General features: G+C 45.2%; 2 protein-coding genes across 3 annotated transcripts in view; one reads left to right on the plus strand and one right to left on the minus strand.

Moving 5' to 3' along the window:
• Positions 1–5,127, minus strand: part of CHTF18 (chromosome transmission fidelity factor 18) — a 53,937-nt gene extending 48,810 nt beyond the window's left edge. Inside the window, exons 1-3 of one of the 2 annotated variants that reach the window (XM_072601002.1) lie at positions 4,933–5,127; positions 2,851–3,105; positions 760–904 (exon numbers count right to left, since the gene is read on the minus strand). In XM_072601002.1, the coding sequence (XP_072457103.1) occupies positions 760–904; positions 2,851–3,105; positions 4,933–5,023 (491 nt within the window). In that variant the 5' untranslated portion in view covers positions 5,024–5,127. The remainder of the gene's footprint in view (positions 1–759; positions 905–2,850; positions 3,106–4,932) is intronic. The other variant, XM_072601008.1, reaches the window with a different exon arrangement.
• Positions 5,128–5,483: 356 nt separating this feature from the next.
• RPUSD1 (RNA pseudouridine synthase domain containing 1) lies at positions 5,484–20,587 on the plus strand. Its single transcript, XM_072601165.1, has 7 exons — positions 5,484–5,573; positions 9,545–9,712; positions 12,296–12,491; positions 13,571–13,694; positions 15,443–15,545; positions 16,286–16,387; positions 19,517–20,587. Exons 3-7 carry the CDS (start codon positions 12,310–12,312, stop codon positions 19,915–19,917), a joined length of 912 nt encoding a protein of 303 aa, XP_072457266.1. The 5' UTR covers positions 5,484–5,573; positions 9,545–9,712; positions 12,296–12,309; the 3' UTR covers positions 19,918–20,587.
• The last annotated feature ends 503 nt before the right edge of the window (positions 20,588–21,090 follow it).

A 21,090-nucleotide genomic window follows, 5' to 3' on the forward strand; every position in this document is an offset into this window, starting at 1 on the left:
TGTCCCGAGAATATCATGTATCTGTTAGGGCAAGCATTACTGTTCCCATTTTTAAAATAAGGAAATGGTTTCAAGAGAGCTAATGGTGATATGCCCAGGGTTATAGAGCTACTAAGTGCTGGAGCAGTGACTTGAACTCAGTCCTTTTACTCCCAGACCCCAGTTGTTACCACTGTACAACAATGCTTCCTACCTTTCACCCTCATCGTCTCCTCTTGACTTTTCTATGAACAGGATACCATTATCTCCACTTTAGAGACGAGGAAACCCAGGCACAGAAAGACTGTAATTCAGAGCTGCTGACTGTGAGTTCTGTGCCAACCCCTCAAAATTCCTATGCCTGTTAATTATTTCCTATTTTATCCTATACGTAACTTGTTTTACATATATTTGTTTGCCGGCTGCCTCCCACATTACATTGTAAGCTGCGTAAGGTCAGGAACTGTCTTTTGCTTCTTTTTGCATTCTCAGAGCTGTGCGCTATAAGCAAAGCAAAATTGAGTAGCTCAAGAGATGTGAGATGCACAAATTTAGAGACATCTCCACTTCAATCTATAGTACAGCCTTCCAAGTTTGTATTGGTCTAATGAATCACAGTTGGAAACACTGTACCTTGACTCCAGCATAATGAGGTCATTTTGGTTCTCTTTGAGAATGAAGGACAAAAACCAAGCAGCACCCCCAGTACTTCTCACAGTGCCCCTCATGTAGTAGATTTCTGCTTTGGCACAGTAGCCACCTTGCTATATTCACACCTACCTGTTGCTCCACGCCTCTTGGACATCCTCAGGAGAAAGGGGTGGAGTGATATCTCTAGGAGGGGAGTCGGGATAAATTGGTTCTTCCTCCAGTCCAAAGGTCAGCTTCTTGACTACCTCCAGCTTCTGCCTCTTGGACTTAGGAGCTGTCAGGACATGGAGCAGAAATACTGAAGAGTCAGATATGGTAAGGAGGTACCAGGTCCCTTAATTTCTCTAAGGCTGCCCTTTAATTTCCAGTCTCCTGTAATGCCTTGGAGAAAGGGGTGGAACCAGCATCCAAGAACTTCCTAAACTTGTTCATCAAAAATGTCATGCTCTGGAATACCTTAGGAATACCTTAAATCAGCTACTTCATTTCTGTCTCCTGGAGGAGACCTATACCCTTACGGAATCTCGCAGGGCACCAAGTTCTTAAAGTCAATCCTGCCAAGTGCAACAGGAATTAGATTAAATGTAACTGGCAAATATTTTATGAAATAAATAAAAATACAACAGAACATAGATAAAGATGCTGTGTGGTTTTCTAAGTCAATATGCAGCCAACCTATTGTTTCTTTTTGAGTTTGAGACCACCGGTCAGGAGTAAATTGGAGGCAGTTTGTGACTTGTCCTAAAATGAGAAAGCCAAAAAAAGCCAATGAAATCTTGGAAGGCCTAGTTCATCATACATATTTAGAGTCTAGAAGGCCAGGGTAATAGTCCCAGGTAACATTTGGTACTTGACATAAATCTGATTTTATAATCATGATCGTATCAGACTCCTTCCTTCATTTTAGGAAGGATGTGGACAAGTGTGTTCAAAGGAGAGTGAGGAGGTTGGTTTCTAAACCATGCTATGGATTAGCTGAAGGAAATGGGATGTGTAGACTTGGCAAGGATAAGACATCGCTTTGTCTTTGTACTCCCAGGAAGATATTGATAATAAAAGATTGCTGGAGCTTGGTCCCAAAGAAAGAACGATAAGAAGGCTAAGTTGGGAGACAGTGGGTATAGGACACAGCATATCATCTCAGACTTTTTCTGATCTGTTGGTTAGTTTGGCTAAACTGTTTATTCCTAAAAAAAAACCACCTGTTTATTCCTCTACATTTTTATTCCTGAATCTGGAAGAATTGTGTTCAAATCTGCACCCAAATCACTTAATCTCTCTGGGCCTCAGTTTCCTCCTCTGTACAATGAGGATAATAATAGAACCTACCTCTCTCCAGGTTGTTTTAACGATAACATGAAGTATGTGAAAAGCACTTTGCAAACCTTAAAGCATTACACAAATGCTATAATTATTACAGATGATTCTCTGGGAGTAGAACAAGAGATATAACAGAAAATGTAGGTGATATTAAAAGAAACGATAGCAAATAAAATAAAAAACATGCTTATTGGATTGAGGGGATTTGATTTTTTTTTCCTGCGGGCAGGGACAGGGCAGAACTAGAAGCAGAAGTTATGAGGAGGATTCTGATGGAATAGAAGAAAAAAAATTTTTTTTTAATGAGTGTTGTTTTTTAGTCATTTTCAGTTATGTCCAATCTTGAGGCTTTCCTGGCAAAGAGATGGGAGTGGTTTGTTATCTCCTTTTACAGATGAGGAAACTGAGACAAATAGGGTTAAGTGACTTGCCCAGGATCACACAGCTAGTAAGTGTCTGAGGGCAGACTGGAACTCAGGTCTCCCTAACTTCAGTCCCCGCATGTTGGGCCACCTAGCTGCCCATGAATACAGCTGTCTATATTAGGGGTCAGCAACTAACTGGAATGGCTTGCCATGGTTTTACATTTTTTTAAAATAAAAGTTCTATAGTATTTAGAGATGTAAACACCATTCTTAGCTTGTGGACTATACACAAATATCTGACATGTTTGGTCCTACAGTTTGCCCACTCTTCCTCCATATGAAAGTGGAATGGAGAGGTATGCACAGGGCCTGATGGCCACTTATCAGGGACGTTAGGCTTCCTGTGGGGAGTGACTTCTGAGATCTCTTCTATGACTTGCTAGAGGTTTCAAGGCAGGTCTATGATGTCCTTAAGTTTGGTAAATTAACAGGCTCTGATTCCTTCTCCAACAGCAGGGTGACTAGGTCGACTTACTGAATTGGAGGTCTACTGAGGGTAAAAACTCAAAGTCTTTCTCCTCCTCTTCTTCCTTGAGATCAACATTCAGGAGCCGTTTCTTAGAGCTGTCGTCCCTGTCCTCCCTGTGGTTTTTGTGGGGGGAGACACCATTCTGTCGTTGTCGGATGCTGATGGAGGAGGGAATGACATCCCCAGAAGTGATGGCATCTTCAAATGTCAGCTTGTTCTTCTGGGGTTGTGAGACTCTAGATGGCGGGACAGAGCGATCTCCTGGAGGAAAAACCAACATTGTTACAGGGACAAAACTCAGAGCAGTATAGTCACCATACAGTGACTTCAGAGTCAAAGGAAGTGGATTCAAATCCTCCCTGTCATTCACTACCTGTGTGACCACTTAACCTATATGAGCCTCATTTTCCTCATCAGTGCAGGAAGTGATTAGAACCCTGGACCTGGAGTGAAGAAGACCTGAGTTCAAATACTTATTAGCTGGGCCTGGAGTCAGTCTCAAACACCTGTTAGCTGTGTGACCCTGGGCAAGTCACTGAACCTCTGTTTATCTTAATCCACTGGAGAAGGAAAGGGCAAACTACTCCAGTATCCTTGCCAAGAAAACCCCACGGGCATTATGGTTCATAGGATCACAAAGAGTCAGAAGAGCCACTGTGCTAAGAGCTGGAGATACCAAAAAAAAAAGAGAATTCTTACTCTTAAGGAAGTTACACTCTAATGATAAGATAAATGGTTAGAATCAAGTGAAATAACATTTGCAAAGTGCTTAGCCGAGTGCCTGGCCCATAGTAAGTGCCATATAAATGTTAGCAACTATTATTACCTGTAAAACACTTAGCTTTACAAGCTCTTCTCCTTCCAGTAAACTGAAAAGACAGGATAAAATAGCATCGAACTATAGTTTCTTTCCATTCTAAATCTGTCATTCTAGGATGGGGGCTTCTACGACAGTTATGACAACAACAACAGCTTCTGTTTCTAAAGTGTTTTTATGGTTTAGTTCCTGGTGTTTCTGTGTGACCCTAGGCAAGTCCTTAATTTTTGCATCTGAGTTTCTTCATAAGTAAAATGATGAGACTGGACTCAATGATCCCTTATACTACATACATTTAAGATCCTCTACATAAAGAGTACCATAGATTTGTGAGATAAGAAGGACAAGAATTATTATTGATTGTTTTTCAGATGAGGAAAATGGGCTACAGAAAAGGAATCTGCTTTGCCTGCTTTCAGATAGCAAAGCTGGAAACGGAATCCAGGAATAATCCGATCCCAGCACACTTTTCTTTGGTATTTTTCAGCATGCAAAAGTGCTTTCCTCACATAATACCCTAAGGGGGAGATAGTGCAAACTCTTATTATCCCTATTTGACCAAAGAGGATGAGGAAACTAAAGTTGAGTATTATAGGGGAGCAGGGACCCAAACCAAGGACTTCTTCAACTCCTAAGCCGGAGTCCCTGGAAAAGTGGCCATGTCACAAGGTGGGAGGAATGGAGAGTCCTGCTCCTGGGTGTCTGTCCTTTCCACACATCCTACAGACAGTAGGCAGCCCTCCCTCGCTCATTTCTCTGATGGCGTGGTCTTCTCTGGCTAGGAAAGACAGTACGACGGACTGCCCGGCCCAGGGTCCCTAGCCCAAATACTAACAATTCACATTTATGCTCACACCGTTTCCTTTACGATGACAACAACCTTGTGAAGTAGGTGCTATTACCATCCCCGTTGTACAGATGGACACTGAGGCTGGGAGGGGTTCGGTGGCTTGCCGGGGACACCCAGCTGGGTCATGCAGCAGAGGGTTCGACCTCAGGCCGTCCTGATTCCAAGGTCGGCAGGACAGCGGCTCCTTCTGCAGGGGACGCTCTCTGCTCCCGGGGAGCTCGCTGCAGAAGCTGGCCCAGGAAGGCGGCCACCGTCCAGCCCGGCAGCGCGCAGCTAGGAGCCTCTGCTCCCCCCGCTCGGCACGGCGTCCGATCCCGCACTACCCGCAGGTGCCCGGGGCGGTGCTGACCGGCCTGTCCCCCCGCTCGGACCCCGGCCCCGCCGCCCCCTGGCCCCAGCCCCGGGAGGCTCTCAATCTCACCTTCCAGCTCCGCTAAGACTTCCAACTCGGAGGCAAACTGGTCCTCGAACTCATCTTCGACTCCGTACAGCTCCTGCTCGTAGTCCTCCATCGCGGCTCCCAACAGGCAGCGGACTCGGCTCTAGCAGCCGCGGGGGCCACGGGACCCCCTGCGGCGCTGGGCTCCAGCCCCAACACCTGGGGCTGCCCGGACGCGGAGCAGCCGGTCCGAAAGACCCGCGCTTACGGAGTCACGCAGCGCGCGCGCACGCCTTCCCTCGGCGAATTCCGGGCGTTCCACCCGGCTCCAGCCAACCACCGTTCCGGGCTCGGCTGGGGGCGTTATATCCTTTCCCATTGGTCGGCGTGGTTTTCAATCTAGCCATGGAGGCGGGGGAAAAGCCAATGCAACAACCGGAGGATACAGTGTTGCAAGCGCAGTTTTTGGTCCTGGGAAGTGAGTAGTGCTCGCTTTCTCTGCGGCGGAAAAGCTCAGCGGGGGTGAGTCCCACGGTGAGTGAAAGGACCGGAGAGGTAGGCTGGGGGCGTTACATTCTCTCCCATTGGTCAGTGTGGCTTTCAATCTGGTCGTGGAGGCGGGGTGGAAAAGTCAGTGCAACAACCGGAGGATACAGTGTTGCAAGCTACTGTGGTCCTGGGAGGTGAGTAGTGCACGCTGGATCTGCGGCGGAAAAGCTCAGCTGGGGTGAAAGGGCCGGAGAGGGAGGCTGGGGGGCCGGGGGCTTCTTCAGGTAGATTCCAGGGGGGGGGGGGGGAATCCTTTCATGGCCCCGAAGGAAGCTGCCTCTTCCAGTGCGACTTTGGGACGGTTGCGTGCAGCCTGGGAATTGCAGAACTAGCTGTGTCGGAGGAAGCTGTCCCTCAGTGCAGTCAGTTCTCGAGCCCCCTGCCCTCTCCCCATCTTGGTTTGCAGGACAGCTTGACTGCCCGGCTTGGGGGGCTGCATTTCAAATGGATCTGTATTTGGGAGGGGGAGATAGGATCTGGGCCTCGGCCGCGGGGGCTGTGCTACTAGTGACGCCGCTTTGCTCCGGCAGATAGAGTGACTTGAGGGTGGGGTCTCTGCCCTCCAAGGGCTGCTAAACACAGGCCCGTTCAGGTCGTCATCCATGGTGGTGCAGACGGAATCCGTATGATTTTGGGTGGCCCTGGATAGAGGAGTGTCGGAGGGTTTAAGTCCTGCCGCCCCCGGGGAACTGGAGGATATGTTCGAAATACTTGTGTCCCAACTCCGGGATTAACTAGTTCAGTGACCTTGGGCAAGTCTCTTTCACTCTGTAGGTCAGTTTCCTAATTTATAAAAAGAGAAGGTTGGATTACATGGCCTCCTGGTTCCTTCCCCTCAGACATTTTATGAATCTATGCCTTGAGTTCATTCAAAAAGGTGTTAATGAGGCCTGGAAGTCAAGAGCCTTATTTTAGTCTGGTAGTGAAAGAATTTTGAGTTTCCTAAATCCTGCTGGCCCCAGGTTGAACCCCTAATTTCATGCTCTCTCACAAAACTTATGGAACGCTAGGGAGATCATTGGAGAGAATGTGGATGGCTCTTGGTGGCCCATCCCCAGTGCTGGGTCCAGAATACAGAGCCTATTTCCTTTTGGGTCTAGGATGTTGATAAGTGTATCCTTTTTGTATGTGGAGTTTGAATATGGTAGTATTCTTCGACAGGATGTTGTGCAATCTGTTTGAATGCTGGTGCCTTGGGAGCCTAATTCTGAGTTTTATTTTCCTTTTTCCTGCAATAACTCATCCAGATTTTTCTGGTTTGTTTTTTAAATTTCTAGCATGTCTGATCCTGGAAGTACTGTATTTCTACTTATCTTGACTTGATTTTGCATGTTCTAAACTTCTTTGGACACTTCAGTGATTTTTTTCCAAATATATCTCCAGTTAATTTGCCTTATCTGTTTACCACTATAGATTGGCTGCTGTTTTCATTATTAACTTGTTAACCATTTTCTTCTTTTCCCCTCCTTTTTTAAAAGCATCTTTCATCTCTAGCTTGAGTTCCCAAGATTTTTTCTTATTTCCTCTAAGCTGTCCATTTACATGGTCTTAATGATTTTCTTGTTTTAGCTTTTTCAGTTCTGTATTTTTAAAAATCATATTAGTATTCTCTTTATTATTACTATTTGGGATGACTTGTTTTCTTGTGCGTTTTTAATTTTTTTCTTTTCCTTGGTGATTTCTATTATTTTGTCAGGCAAAACTCCTTACTTTGCTATCTTGACTGAAGAATCCTCTTCTACCTATACTAAAGACAGCATATATGTTATACACATACATGTACATATATATGTCCAGGCAAAAGGTCTGATGGGGGGGAGGGCTGTCCCTGAGCCCTCCTTACCAAATCTATAGTCAAAAGAATCTGGGTCATACTGTAGACCTTTTTTGAGCTCCATGAGGAAATAGCCTACTGGTGTCCAATGATCCTCTCATTCCTCTTTGGTATTAGACAGGTCTGTTTCCGGTACTAGGTATAAATGATCATCATAATATCATAGATTTTTGAGCTAAGAGTAATCTTAAAAGCCATCTTTCATTGTGTAAATAAGGAGATAGAGGCTTCGAAAAGTTAAGTAATTTGCACAAAATCACACTGGTACTAAGCTTCGAGGGTATGGCCTCTTGATTCTCAGGTAAATGCTTTTCCCAGGAGAGGTGCCTTTCTCATCTCCTGAGCAGCCTCACAGGAGTTCCTTGACTATTCCAGATCTATAGCATCCTTTCTCCTCTGCAAAACACAGTTTGACTAGACTTATACATCCTCCACAAAACATTTGCTCATCCCTTTGACTGGTCCCAGCTTTCCCTCTCATGTCATTTTCCAAATGTACTTATCATGATATGTTGCTGTAATAGCATTATCTGTATTTGTGCCTCTTCCCTCTTCTTAGACTGTACATAAGCTCCATGAGGATATAACTTTCTGTCCCTCCCATCTCCTAGCACTGCACTGAGTTCTTTCTCCAGCTAAGTGCCCAGTTCCACAAACTTGAGCTGGATTGCTTAGGGACTTGGCCAGGCTCTTGAAAATCCAAAGAGGTTTTGGCCTAGGAGCCCTGACTCCTCCCAGCTTCCATTAGGGTCCTCATTTCCCCTTAGCCTCAATTAAAGTCTTCATTTATTCCATTAAGTAGATTGCGGGAAGCCATTTGTCTTTTCCTCCAGGCAATCTACAAATCTAGCTAATGTTCCTTTATTCTTCTCTTTGTTTTTCATTCTTCAAATCTCTTTTTATTTGATTTCTGGGAAGAGAGTTTAGGGGAAATGAGAAAATGGGAGATGGAGGTTTGGAGGTGAGGGAGCAAAAGAAGGTAGGGTTGTAACTATATAAATTTGTGTCAGTAATGTGTGGGAACAACTGATTGTGGGGTCCTGCGATCTGGGTTTGAATCCTGGTTCTGCCTCAGTTTCTTTATCTGTAAAATGAAGGGGGTTGAACAAGATGACCACAGAGATTCTGTCCAGCTCTAAATCCTATCCTGTCAAAAGGATATAAAAAGCTGACAACCTTCATTTTTCCAGGATTAAGTGACTTGCCCAAAGTCACACAGAAATATAATGGCCCACTTGGGAAGTCAGGTCCTGGCAGGTTTCCTTCCTGAGACCCAAAGCAAGCCTCGCCCCCTACCCTACCCTTATTGTCTCTCACTACTCCTCTCTGTCCTTAGTAGCCTTCAGCCCACTCTCTTGTAGTATTTAACAAGATACTGAGTATAATTCCTGTTTTATAGATTGAGAAAAGTCAACCAGCGTTTGGTAAGCACCTACTGTATGCCAGTCAATGTGCTATACTCTGGAAATACAAATACAAACAGCAAAAAAGATTATATTCTAATGGGAGAGACAATACATTTAGGGAAGTGGTGTCCAGGAAAGAGAGTTTTGAGTCATATATGGAATCCAACTGGGCCCCCTTCCATCCAGCCTTTCCAATCTTCTTCCATTCTACACCTTTCTGAGTACTCTGAGATCCATACATCCTGGCCTATTTGCTTTTCTTAAGCGCCTTTCTTCCATCTCTATATGCTCTATCTCCTGCCTCTCTGCCTTTACAATAGCTGTTCTCCCTTCTTGGAATGCCTTCCTTTTCCAGCCTCCAACTTTTAGAATCCCTAGCATCCTTTGAGACTCAACTAAGTGCCACCTTCTCTAGGAAGCCTTTCCTGGTTGTTCCCTCCCTGCATCCCCTCCTATACCCTAGTGCCATTTCTCTGAGGTTACCTTCCATCCACTCCGTATTTATCATGTATGTTCTAACTGATTTGTATTGTCTCTTGCATTAGAATATAAGGTCATTGAAGTCTTTGCTTCTTTGAAGCTGAGCCTAGTGCCTGGCACATTGTAAAGGCTTAATAGAAGCTTGTTGATTGATGGGGGAATCACAAACAATGCTGAATGGCACCATAGAGCAGTTGATGACCACACTCTTTCTAGAAAGCAGTGGTACTACCCTTTCCTCCTCTCTGATCACTAAGGTCCCTTATTAACTCAACATTCATTGACCTATTATTTTAGATAACATCTAAAATAATAGCTTCCAGCTAGTACACTGGGTTTCTCCCCCAGGGAGCTCTGATATAAGCACTGTCTTCTGTTTCCACAGTCAGAGATGCTGCCTGGAATCTCTTCCAGCCTCCTTATCCCTTCCAGTAGCCCCAAAGTGAGAGGAGCCACAGAAGGAGCATGATTTACTGAACAGCTCATGGGACTCCAAGGCCCAACACTTAGATTCTGTTTCCATCTCTGCTGCTGACTCCCTGGGCGATTTGAGGTAAGTTCTATGATCTTTCTGGGCATTAGTTTCTCTGTCTACAAATTGGTATACCTCCCCTATATGACTGAGCTGTTCTGAAGCTAAGATCATTCTTAGGAAATGAAAGGCACTGAAGGACACAAACAGGCCTATGAAAGCCCCTCTGAATTTCCTATGCCAGTGCTACAGACACTTCCCAAGTCATTTCAGTTTGGCTTTTTAATGTGCTACAGAAATAGCCATGTGATGTTCTGGAAGGAGTCCTTGACTTGTTTTCAGAAGGCCTGGATTCAAATTCCGTTTCTTTCTCTTATGAGCCATCTAACCCTGGGCACACTATTTATCCTGTCCAGAGCTGTTTTCCTTCTGTGTACAATGAAGGGCTCATAGGGTTGATGTGGGAACACCTTCTAAAAGTGTAAATCACTCTGGAAAAGTGTTCAGTTGTGTCCTACTCTTCAAGACCTGTAACAGCAAGCACCCTGACACACATAGGAGAGTTTGCTGCACAGGTTCTTAGATCTGCTTTTCTAAAAGGAAAGCAACTTTTGAGGGGTCAACAATCACTTTAATAAAGCACATACATCATTCACTTAGTTCAGGGGAAAACGTCAGCACCCTGAACTTCAGAGAAAACACAAACTGAGAAATAAAGATCAATAGACAGGGCTTCCAACTGTCTGACCATAAGCAATACATACATCACAGACCAACAGACAGATCCAGCTGTCTGACCATTACATACATACATAGTTACCAGAGAGTGAAGCACCAACATCTGGGTTTTCAAAGGGAGGTGGGGGAGGCTCCTTAGCAGCTACCCAGAGTTTCATCTGGCCAAACAAACACTTCCAGTGGGTAAGATCCAAAGTAAAACCTCACCTCAGAGTATTTATACACTTTTCAGAACCGGAGGGCATCACAACCCTTGAGAACCAGTGCCTCATTAGAAATTAATAAAAAGTGTGGGCCTTCCAACAACAACAAAAATCTCCCCTAATCAAACTTCCCTTAATGGGCAGGCCCATTAATGAATGGGGAAGATCTTTAACTCTCATTAGCATTACAAGACCCCTGTTTGGGGTTTTCTTGGCAAAGATACTAGAATGATTTGCCATTTCCTTCTCCAGCTCTTTTTACTGGTGAGGAGCTGAGGCCCTTTAAGTGACTTGCCTCAGGTAAGTGTCAGAGGCTGGATTTGAACTCATAAAGATGAGTGTTTCTGATTCTAAGCTCAGTGCTCTGTCCCCTGGAAAAGTGGACTGTTATTATTGTCATCATCATCACCTTGTTTTCACAGAGAAGAAAATGGCACAGTGGATAGAATGTTAATGTGGAGTCAGGAAGACCTGAGTTCAAATCTTACCTCTCCTACCTTCTAGCTGTGTGGTCACTGAAAAATCACCTAGCTGTCTCTTGCTTATAGAAAGGTTGTGATCCAAGTTTGTGGAGAGGGGTTTCATACCATCAGATGTGTTTGTTTTGTAAGATAGACACATTTCCCAGAGAAAGTAGGTGTGAGGTGAATTTATCTAACTCAAGCTCTGTTTTTAGTATTTCTGGGGGAGCAGGCCATCTTAAAGAATCCTATTAGAAACATAGAGATTTTTTTGATTGCAAGGGATTGATGGCTCCTATATTCTTTTTCTGTAAGTTTAGAAATTTGTTTAAATCAAATTTACTTAAAGTAGGTTCTTTCTGGGTAGGTCTCTCCCTCTTATGGTAACTTTCTGAAGATTTAGCTTTTCCTAGGTCATTCATTTCTGCAATTTAAGCAGCATTATTGAGCACCTGCTGCATGCAGGATGCTATGGTGGGATCTAGAGGGACATGATTGGGGGGAATTGAACATCTCCCCTCAGGGATATTATGGTCTATAATCATAACTCTCATCACCTGAAGGCTTACAAATTGTTTTTCTAAAAGCAACCCTTTGAGATATGTAATTGCCTTCTGAGAGGAAGAAGTGGACTTCCCCACGTCGCATCCCTAGTGAATGGCAGAGATAGGCTTTGAACGCCTTGGTTTTCTGACTCTGAATTCAAGGTTCTTTTTGTGTTCAGATGGTTGTTGGGCCAGGAGTAAAGTGGGGTCTTAAGACATATGTGCTTGTGATTGTCAGGGTATATCAAATTAAAGAGAAGCAGCCCTTTCAGATGCTCTCCTGGATTCATCTAAAATGAGGAGGGAGCTTCTGGGGACATACTTCTCTTGGAGAGGGGTAGTGACTAAAGGAGACTGAGAAGGAGAATCTGCTCTGCTGTCCAACATTTCTTTCCTTCCACCACTGTGTCACTGAAAGTTGAGAATTATTCTGATTTCACAAGTTTTAACTCCTTCAGGATCAGTGGGTTTTGTGCAAGAAAAAAACCTCTTTCTGAGTCTTTGGTTGTACCCTTAAATCCCATCGAAGCCATTTTGCAAATTCATGTTAATTAGCCTGGGACTTCTACTGTCTCTGCTTCTGGAAACTTAGCGTCAGGATCTGGCATATAATGCTTGATGATTGGCAGAGGTTCAGCTTGGGACTATATCTCTTAGTAGAAGAAAGAAAACCAACGGGTTTGGGAGGAACGCAGTCCTTATCCTATTGTTTTATAGGCTTCAAGCCCATCATGGAGCCAGGATGCATGGAGAACCTCTCCATTCTCTATCAGAGCTCAGACTTCATCGTGGTCAACAAGCATTGGGACCTCCGCATTGACAGCAAGATGTGGTATGAGACCCTGACCCTGCAGAGCCAGCTGAAACATCGGTTCCCAGAGCTGGCTGATCCTGACACCTACTATGGCTTCAGGTATGAGGCCTGGGATTCTCTGAGCATCAACAGTGGAGGTGCTGATAAAGGCAGGGTCCTTGGGTTAGGAGGTAGGAAACCAAGGTTCTCTGGTCTTGATACTGTCACTGATTTGCTATATGGCAAGTATTTAAGTCACCTAATCTCTTTTCCTGGACCTGTTTTCTTCCATAAAGAGCAAGTTCTTCTACAGAGTTCCTTCCAACTTAATATTTTTGTTTCTATACTAATAAAAATCATAGCAACTCACACTTTAATGCCTCATTTTGTGATTTGTGTATCTCTTGCACATGTCTTCTCTGCTGAGATTAGCAACAAACAGTCCTTTGAAAGAGGGACCTCAAATATTTACAGCAGAGGAAACTGAGGCTCAGGGAACTCTGATGCAGTGGAAAAAGTTCTGGATTTTGGAGTCAGAAGATTTGAGTTTCAATCCTTGCTCCACTACTTAGTTGAGGCAGCTAGGTGGTGCACTGGATAGAGCACCAGTGCAGGAGTCAGGAGGACCTGAGTTCAAATCTCACCTCAGACACTTGACACTCACTAGCTGTGTGACCTTAGGCAAGTCACTTAGCCCCAATTGCCTCATCCTGGGTCATCTCCAGTCATCCTGATGAATATCATCATCCTGGATTCAGATGACTCTGGAACAGAAGTGAGGCTGGTGACATGCACAGCCCTCCCTCACTCAAAACAAAGTCAAGTGTAGATCATGTCATTATCTCTCTGATGGCATGGTCTCCTTTGCAACAAAGGATGAACATACCACCACTTAGTACCTGTATGACCCTGGGCAAGGCCTGTTTCCTCATCTTTAAAATAAAGGGTTTACCTGAATGATCCCTGAGGTCTTTTCTAGCTCTGTGGTTCAAAAAAAAGTGTCATTTGTTCAGGGTCTCCCAATGAGTGAAGTCACCAACAAAGCTGGGAGGTAGGGGACATGGGTCTCCTGCCCTGGCAGAGTGTGGTCATTTCTGCTGCCCATGGCCCACAGGAGCAGGAGCCCCTGCCTAGCCTTGTTCTCTCTCTCTCGTTGCCCAGAGGAAAGTGATGTTTGTGGGTCTTGTGTCTGCCTCCAGGTTCTGTCACCAGCTGGATTTCTCCACTAGTGGAGCGCTCTGTGTGGCTTTGAACAAGGCAGCAGCTGGCAGGGCGTACAAGTGCTTCAAGGAGCGGCAGGTCACCAAGGCCTACCTTGCCCTGGTATGAAACCCCAGCGAGGGGCTATGGGAACGTGGTTATATCTTGTTAGGTTTTGTGAGGGTTTTTTGGGGAGGGAGAGTGAGAGATGCATGGGAGGTAGGGTTGGCATAGCTTGTGGTGCCCTTGATGGTCATTCACTACCAGTCATGCCCTAAAAAAATGCTTTAGCCAACCCCAGGCTAACAGAGCTTTGATAGGTTATCATGAAAGAAAACTTAGGATGTTTGGGGGAAATCTTTTATATGGCTCCCCACCCATGCCTTTCATGTGCCCCCTCCATGCCTTTCATTTGGCCCCCACCCACACGTGGCCCACGCCCATACCTTCACGTGTCTCCCCATCCCTGCCTTCACATGGCTCCCAGTCCATGATACCTTAGCCTGGCATTCAAGGCCCTCCAGGAGGCCCTCCTCCTCCTTGCTTTCTTGCATTACCCCCTTCACAGACTCCACATTCCAGCCAAAATGAATAATTAGTTAACCCCTACTTTCCTGTCTCTGTGACACACCACAGCTGGAATGCTTCTCCTTTCATTTCTTCTGTTGGTTGGCTGCCTACCTGTCCTTTAAGGCCCTGCTTTTTCGATGAAGTGTTTCCGGATTTCCCAGCCCCCCCAATCTAAGTTTATAACACATAGCACCTCTCTGAGGTACTCATCATATAGTACTTATATTTGTTTGCATGGGTGCAGATGATGCATCTTCATTACTGTCATTATTATGGGCCCAGCTAAAGCCTCATCTCCTCAAAGGAGCCTTCCCTGACCACTCTAACCCACACCAGTCTCTCCAAACTCCTGCAGCAATTGCTGATTGCCACACAATTTAATACCTGACCACAGGCTCTCTCTTGTGGTGTGCTCTATTTCAAATCAGATAATTTGCAAATTGTCTTCTCTCTGAGCTCCTTTGGGGAGTTCTCTTTGTCCTTGTTCCTCCCTCTTTGCCCCTAATCCTTCCTACAGCACCCAGCACAATGCCTTGCACATAGTAGGTACTCAGACAGGAGGGAAGGAAGATGGTGAAGTGTCCTTGAGAGAGACAGAGTCCTACTCTGGAGATTACCCAGGGAGGGACACATTCCCTGTTTGTTTTGGAGGGGTCAGTTATTCATTCATCAAGTCTACTCTGCCTACTGTGTGACTGGTATTAACCAGACATTGTGGGATGAGGCCAAAATATAGGTGAAATAGAGGATACTACAGGGTGGAGGGAGTGTGCTACTACTTACTCTGTGCGAGGTACTGTGCTAAGCACTTTACAAATATTATCTGATTTGAAATAAAGCACACCACAAGAGAGAGTTTGTGATCAGGTGTTGATTTGTGTGGCAATAATGAATTGCTGTAGGAATCTGGAGAGACTGTGGTCAGGGAAGGCCCCTTAGAGGAGGCGAGGCTTGGGCCAGGCCCATAATAGCAATGGTGATGATAGTGATACACATTTCTTTGGTACTTATGGGTTTAAAAAAGTTTCCTCCCACCAGCCCTGTAAGTTGGGTAATATAAGTATTATCCTCACTTTACAGATGAGCAAACTTAGGTTTAGAGAGATCAAGTGACTTCCACAGGGTCACACAATAAGTATCTAGTGCATAATTAGAACCCAGGTCTCCCAACTCCAATTGGGCAGGTTCTGTTTTGTTTTTTGGTTTTGTGAGTCTCCTTTTATATGGCAGGTACTAAATTGGTATTTGTTGAATTGTTTTGAAATATTCTCAGAGTGGCGTGATTTCTTTATATTCCCAAGGTCCGAGGCCATGTAGAAGAGAATAGGATGACCATCAACCATGCCATTGGAAAGAATATGACAGAAGGCCTGACCCACATGATGTGTATTGAAGGGACAGAAGGTAGGGAGTCTGGGTGGTCTTAACTCTGGTTAAGAGAAACTTGGATTGATTGTGGAGGTAAACTAGGCTGTCTTTTACCTCTGTCCTTACCTGGCCTTGACTATTGGATGGGTGTTGCCTCAGACAAACTGAGACCTGGGAAAGACTTTGGCTTAAAAAAGTCAAGGTCTCCCACTGCATCCTTTGCCATTATGAGTCGTCCAGACCATGTTTTGCCACTGGACTCCAATGACTCTGGAGGGAGAGAGTGAGACTGATAATGTTGTCCAGCCCTGCCTCACTTAAATCCAGTTCACTCACAAGTCAGGGCATCACCCTCCTGATGTCACGAACAACCACAAATGCTTTTGCTGCATAGCCTTGGAATATAAACTTCCAGAGGGCAGGACCAGGGTCTGAGGAGGGCAGGCTTTCATTCCATATGAATGAATTTCATTTTAGGGTCATGCTGTATCAAAAAGGCCAGTATTGAACATCCAGGGACAGCTTTGTGCTTCTTAGACAAAAAAAACTCTCAGGGAACTCATGGTCTATGAGTACAACAGACAGATGTGTTGACTAAGGAAATGTTGCTGCTGAAAGGAAAGGCACAGCCCAGGGATTTACCTGGGCCTATGGAGAAAAGGACATGGGGGCAAATCTAGGAAGGTTTTCCTGCAGTTGGGAGCTCTTCAAGCCAGCATTTACTGCAAGGGGAAGGGCAGCATCCCACAGTCTGTCTTCTGTTCTGCCCCACCCAGGCTGTGAGAACGCCAAACCGTGCCTGACAGAGCTGACAGTCCTGGAGCGTGGGTTGTATGAGGGTGATCCAGTCTCCAAAGTTCTTCTCCAGCCCCTCACAGGTAAGGTCGCCACTACCTCCCTCACAGCTCACCTGGCCAGGGTCAGGGGAGGGTCTGAATGTTTTGTGGTGCTTCTGGAGGAACCAGCTCTATGTGTCGGCCTGGATGGTGAACCAGGCATTCTCCCCATTCAGGAAGGTTTGCTCTCTGCACAGCCCTGAGTGGTTCTCTCACAAACATCCTCTCGTTCAGCCCTCGTGCTGTAATAGAAATGATATTATTACTATTATATTGTTATATAACGCACATTACATAATTATATGTGATATAATGATATATTATTATATTAATTGTATTATGTTATATTATTATACCTGTTTTTCAGATAGGGAAATTGAGGCTCAGTGAGACTTGATGGCTTCAGAGCTTGGTCTTTATAGCTTAAAGGTCTCTTAGAGGTCATATAATCTAACCTCATTTTCATTTATTTGTTAATTTAATTTTTAAAAAATAGGAAAAATTTATTTTTCTCTTTCACTTCTTTCCCCCATTGGGGAAAAAAGGGAGCAGACAAAACAAAGAAAAAAAAGCCATGTAAGAAATAGGCGCAGTCAAGCCAAACACATTCCCTGATGGGTTATATCCAAAAAATTGACTTCCTTCTCTACCTGAACCCCTCACCTCTCTGCCAGGATGTGAGTAGTAACATTCTTTATAACATTCTTTATCATCCTATTGAGTCTTGAATTAGACGTATTGTAGTTTAGATTAGTATTGTGAATGAGGTACCCAGCATGGTAAGGGACTTGCCCAGTATGTGGCAGGGCTAGGAATCAAACCCAGATTTCTTGACTCTTATTATAATATCATTGTTGACATTTATACAAGGGGTCCCCAAAGTCTTAATGCTGTTCTAAGCTACTGAAGTATCTGCCCTTCTAGCACTTTGTAAGGTTGGCAAAATGCTTTTCATCCATTATTTTCATTTGATCTACAACAATCCTGTGAGGGTAGGTTATTGCATCCATTATTTATACCCATTTCACAGATAAGGAGGCTCCATGCTTACAAAAGCTAGTTGTGTTAGAGGAAGGATCGGAATTAAGGAGTTCCTTGACACTTAAATCTTTCAGTAGCCCAATCCACTTAGCCTCGAAGAGTGGAGGTTGATGGAGTTGAGTTATTTTGGTCTGTAGCTAGCAGGTATCTGAGGCAGCCACATTTTAGTCCTGGGTTTTGTCTAGAGTGGTGGTCTCCACCTGTATAGAACCCCAGTAGTATATGGGATTAACTAATCAGAGAGTAGAAAAATGGGTCACATCTCACCCTCATTCAATAGCCAGTGTGCTTGATTCCAGTATAATCACACCCTTTTATTTGTCTTGTTCAACAGCTCAGTCCTACCCTTCCCCTCATGGCCTCTTGTGTCTACGTTGGGTATCGGTGGTGGGGAGATGGGGTGGTCTTATGACCTCATTATGATCCAGGCAGCTAGGGCAACTTCCTTCCCCCCACCTCACCACCATTGCCACAACCTGCCTCCTTTCTCATTCCAGCTGACATTGTGGTAGTGGTGGTACATACCCCAAGCTCTGAGCAGTGACAGCCTTGTCTTCACTTACGTTAGCTTTCCCCAAAATCCCACCCCTCTTCTGGTCAAGGGGACCACAATCCTTGCAGTCACTTAGGTTCACAACTTTGGGGTCATCCTAGAAAGCCAGTCGCTTGAGAGATTTTGCCTTTTTTTTATCTTTTGGCATAGGTCCCCTTTTCAGCACTTGCACAGGCACCAGCCTGGTTCAGACCTTTATTACCTCTTCCCTGGACTATTTCCACAGCTTCCTAATTGGTCTTCCAGTCTCAAGTCCCTTCCCTCTCCATATTCTTTTCCATTCAGCTGTCGAATTGAAAAACAATACTCCTTAAAGCATCGTCTGACCATATTACTCTCCTACTCAATAAATCCTGATGGTTTCCTATTGATTCTAGGATCAAAAATTATTTCATCTTTATCATATCCTTTTAAAATGTCCATTTTTTGCATAAGTTTTACAATGTTATCATTAATATAGTAGCGCATGTGTATCATTTATGAATAAACAGACGTATCGGGGATGTGTGCTCAATTGGTTTTTGCTGATGAGATATATGATCAGAAAGTTTGGAGCCTCCTCCTCTGTAGAGGAATGGGAGGTTTGGGGAGGTTGGAGGCAGCCTGGAAGATACAGGCAGAGTGAGTGAGAGAAGAGGAGTGTGAAGAATTCTTTTGGTCTGTGAATGATTGTTGCCCATCCTATTTAGCCAGAGGTTAGGGAAGAGGAGTTGTAAATGCCCATTACTGACCCCAAACCCCAAGAAACTTGAGTTGTGAGATGCCTTGGGAGAAGCCCTGGACTTGCCCCAGAGCTGGCTCCGCCACCTACCAGGTGTGTGCCCCCGTCTTCTAAGACCAAGCTTCCTCACCTGTAGGTGTATCCAATGATACTTTGACTCCCTACCTCCCGAGGTGGTTGTCAAGAGAGGTCTTTAACTGTTAAGTGCTATAGAAGCATGGTCTTTCGTTAAAGACTGGTAAGTGCTGTGATGGATAGAACTATGGAAGTGCAGTCAGGAAGACTTGAGTTCAAATTGTGCTTTAGGCATTTACTAGCCCTGTGACCCTGGGCAAAAATCACTCAGTCATGTGGGACCTCAGTTTGTTTGCTCATCTGTAAAATGAAGGGGCCTGGACTCAATGGGGCCCTAACGTCTTTTCCAGCTTGAAATCTGATTCTATGATTCAGACAACAAGGCTTCTCCAATATGGGAAGACAGGTTGACATCTCAGTAAAGGGATGAGGAGAGAGGATGGCCCTTATCTGCCAAAGTCCACAGAATAGAATGAGAAACCTCAATGAAATCTGAAGGAGATTTTGGGAAAGATCATAGGCCTTAGTGACTTTGGGCAAGTCGCTTCTCCTGCCTGGGCCTCAGTTTGCTTTTTTGTAAAGTAAGGGGTTAGGACTAATCCTCTTTAAGGCCTCCCTTCCAAGTCAAAATCCCATGACCCTAAGACCAGTGAGAGGTGTCATGTAGAGGATGATTTCAGAAAGGACGGCTGAGGCTTTCCCTAGATGCTTCTTTGCCAGGGTCCCAGATGGGAGGGCTAAGCATGTTCATGTGCATTCTTGACATTGTGTTCTCCCGAAGGCCGGACCCATCAGCTGCGAGTACACTGTAGTAGCAGTGGACATCCCATTGTGGGTGACTTCACCTATAGCTTCAAGAAGGATAGCCGCCCCTTCCGGATGATGCTGCATGCCTTCTATCTACGCATCCCCACCTGCGGGGAGCTCATCGAGGTGAGCACGCCTGACCCATTCGTACCCACGCTGGATGCTAACTGGCAGCCTCAACAATTGGTCCACCCCCTGGAGCAAGTCATCCAGGCTCTGAAGGCCACAGTGGACTCAACCCCTGGGGAAACTTCACCTCTGCCCAAGGTGGGCCAGGACATGGTCATGCAGGAGGCCAAGGCTGGAGAATCGGAGGAGCAGCGGGCCAGGTGCCAGCAATGGTTGGCTGAATGGGCAGTGGAACCTGAGAACTGAACTGTGCACCAATACCCCACCCCCACTTGGAAGGGGGTCAGTGATGTGTCATTAGGAAACCCTACCCATTCCCAGATAGAGATCATCTCTTTCTTCCCCAGACCTTGGATATGATGGAACACGGGCTTACTGGGAGGCTAGGCTCAGCCAGAGAGGGGTTTCTTTCCCCTTCCTCCCTCCCCCCACAAGCTTCCCTACCTCCTATAGCCTGTATCTCTAAGCCTGAAGGAGTTTAGCATCAACATTATCCCCAGGGATTGGGCTGGGCTGGGACTTGGACAGTTAGTTTCAAGCTGGTGCCATAAGGGAAGTGGCTAATCCCTGATTCCCCACCACTGGGCACCTACAGTACAGGGACAGATGGAGATTCACTGTCCTGAACAGTAGAGTGAATAGGGATCAGATGTTTCCTTGTCACAGTCTACAGGCAGCTAGTGGTGCAGTGGGCAGAGCACTGAGTCTGGAGTCAGGAAGACCTCAGTTCAAATCCAGTCTATGTGACCTTGTGTAAGTCACTTAACCTCTGTCTGCCTCAGGTTCTTCATCTGTAAATTAGGGATAAGAATAGCACCTGCCTCCCAGGGTTGTTGTGAGGATCCAATGAGATAATGTCTGGGAAGTGCTTAGTTAGCCCAGTGCCCTGCACATAATAAAAGCTATTTATTATTAATTATTATTTTAACTACTCCTATTATTATTACTGTGTATCAGAAGGTTGCTCAGAATGAGGGAGGGGACAAATATCTCCCCTGGAACCTTTAGCTTTGCTGGCCGAGGGGACAGAATCTTTTGTTGAAAATAAGCCGACAGAGCCCATCGCTAGACTGTCTGCTTACAATCATTCTCGTTTTATAGATGAGAAAACTGAAGCCTAGAGAGGTTACTCTCAAGGTCACGTAATTTCTTAACCTCCTTTCCTGATGCTTCTATAGTGCCTGTATTTGGAGAAAAGCGTTTTTTTATTTTTTTAAATCAAGATGGGGTGGGAGATGGGGGGGCAAGGTACACGGATGATTTTTCATTGTAATGGAGCATGGATGATGCCACATTCCAGGTTTGCTTGGACCATCTATCACCATGGGGATAGAGGGGGGTGAAAGAGTTGATGAGGTTTATCTAGGATGCTGCTTCACTCAGTCTCAGGTATTTTCCGGCACCAAACCCCTTCCCATC

The sequence above is a fragment of the Notamacropus eugenii genome, chromosome 1, assembly GCF_028372415.1.
Source record: "Notamacropus eugenii isolate mMacEug1 chromosome 1, mMacEug1.pri_v2, whole genome shotgun sequence".
Taxonomy (NCBI): domain Eukaryota; kingdom Metazoa; phylum Chordata; class Mammalia; order Diprotodontia; family Macropodidae; genus Notamacropus; species Notamacropus eugenii.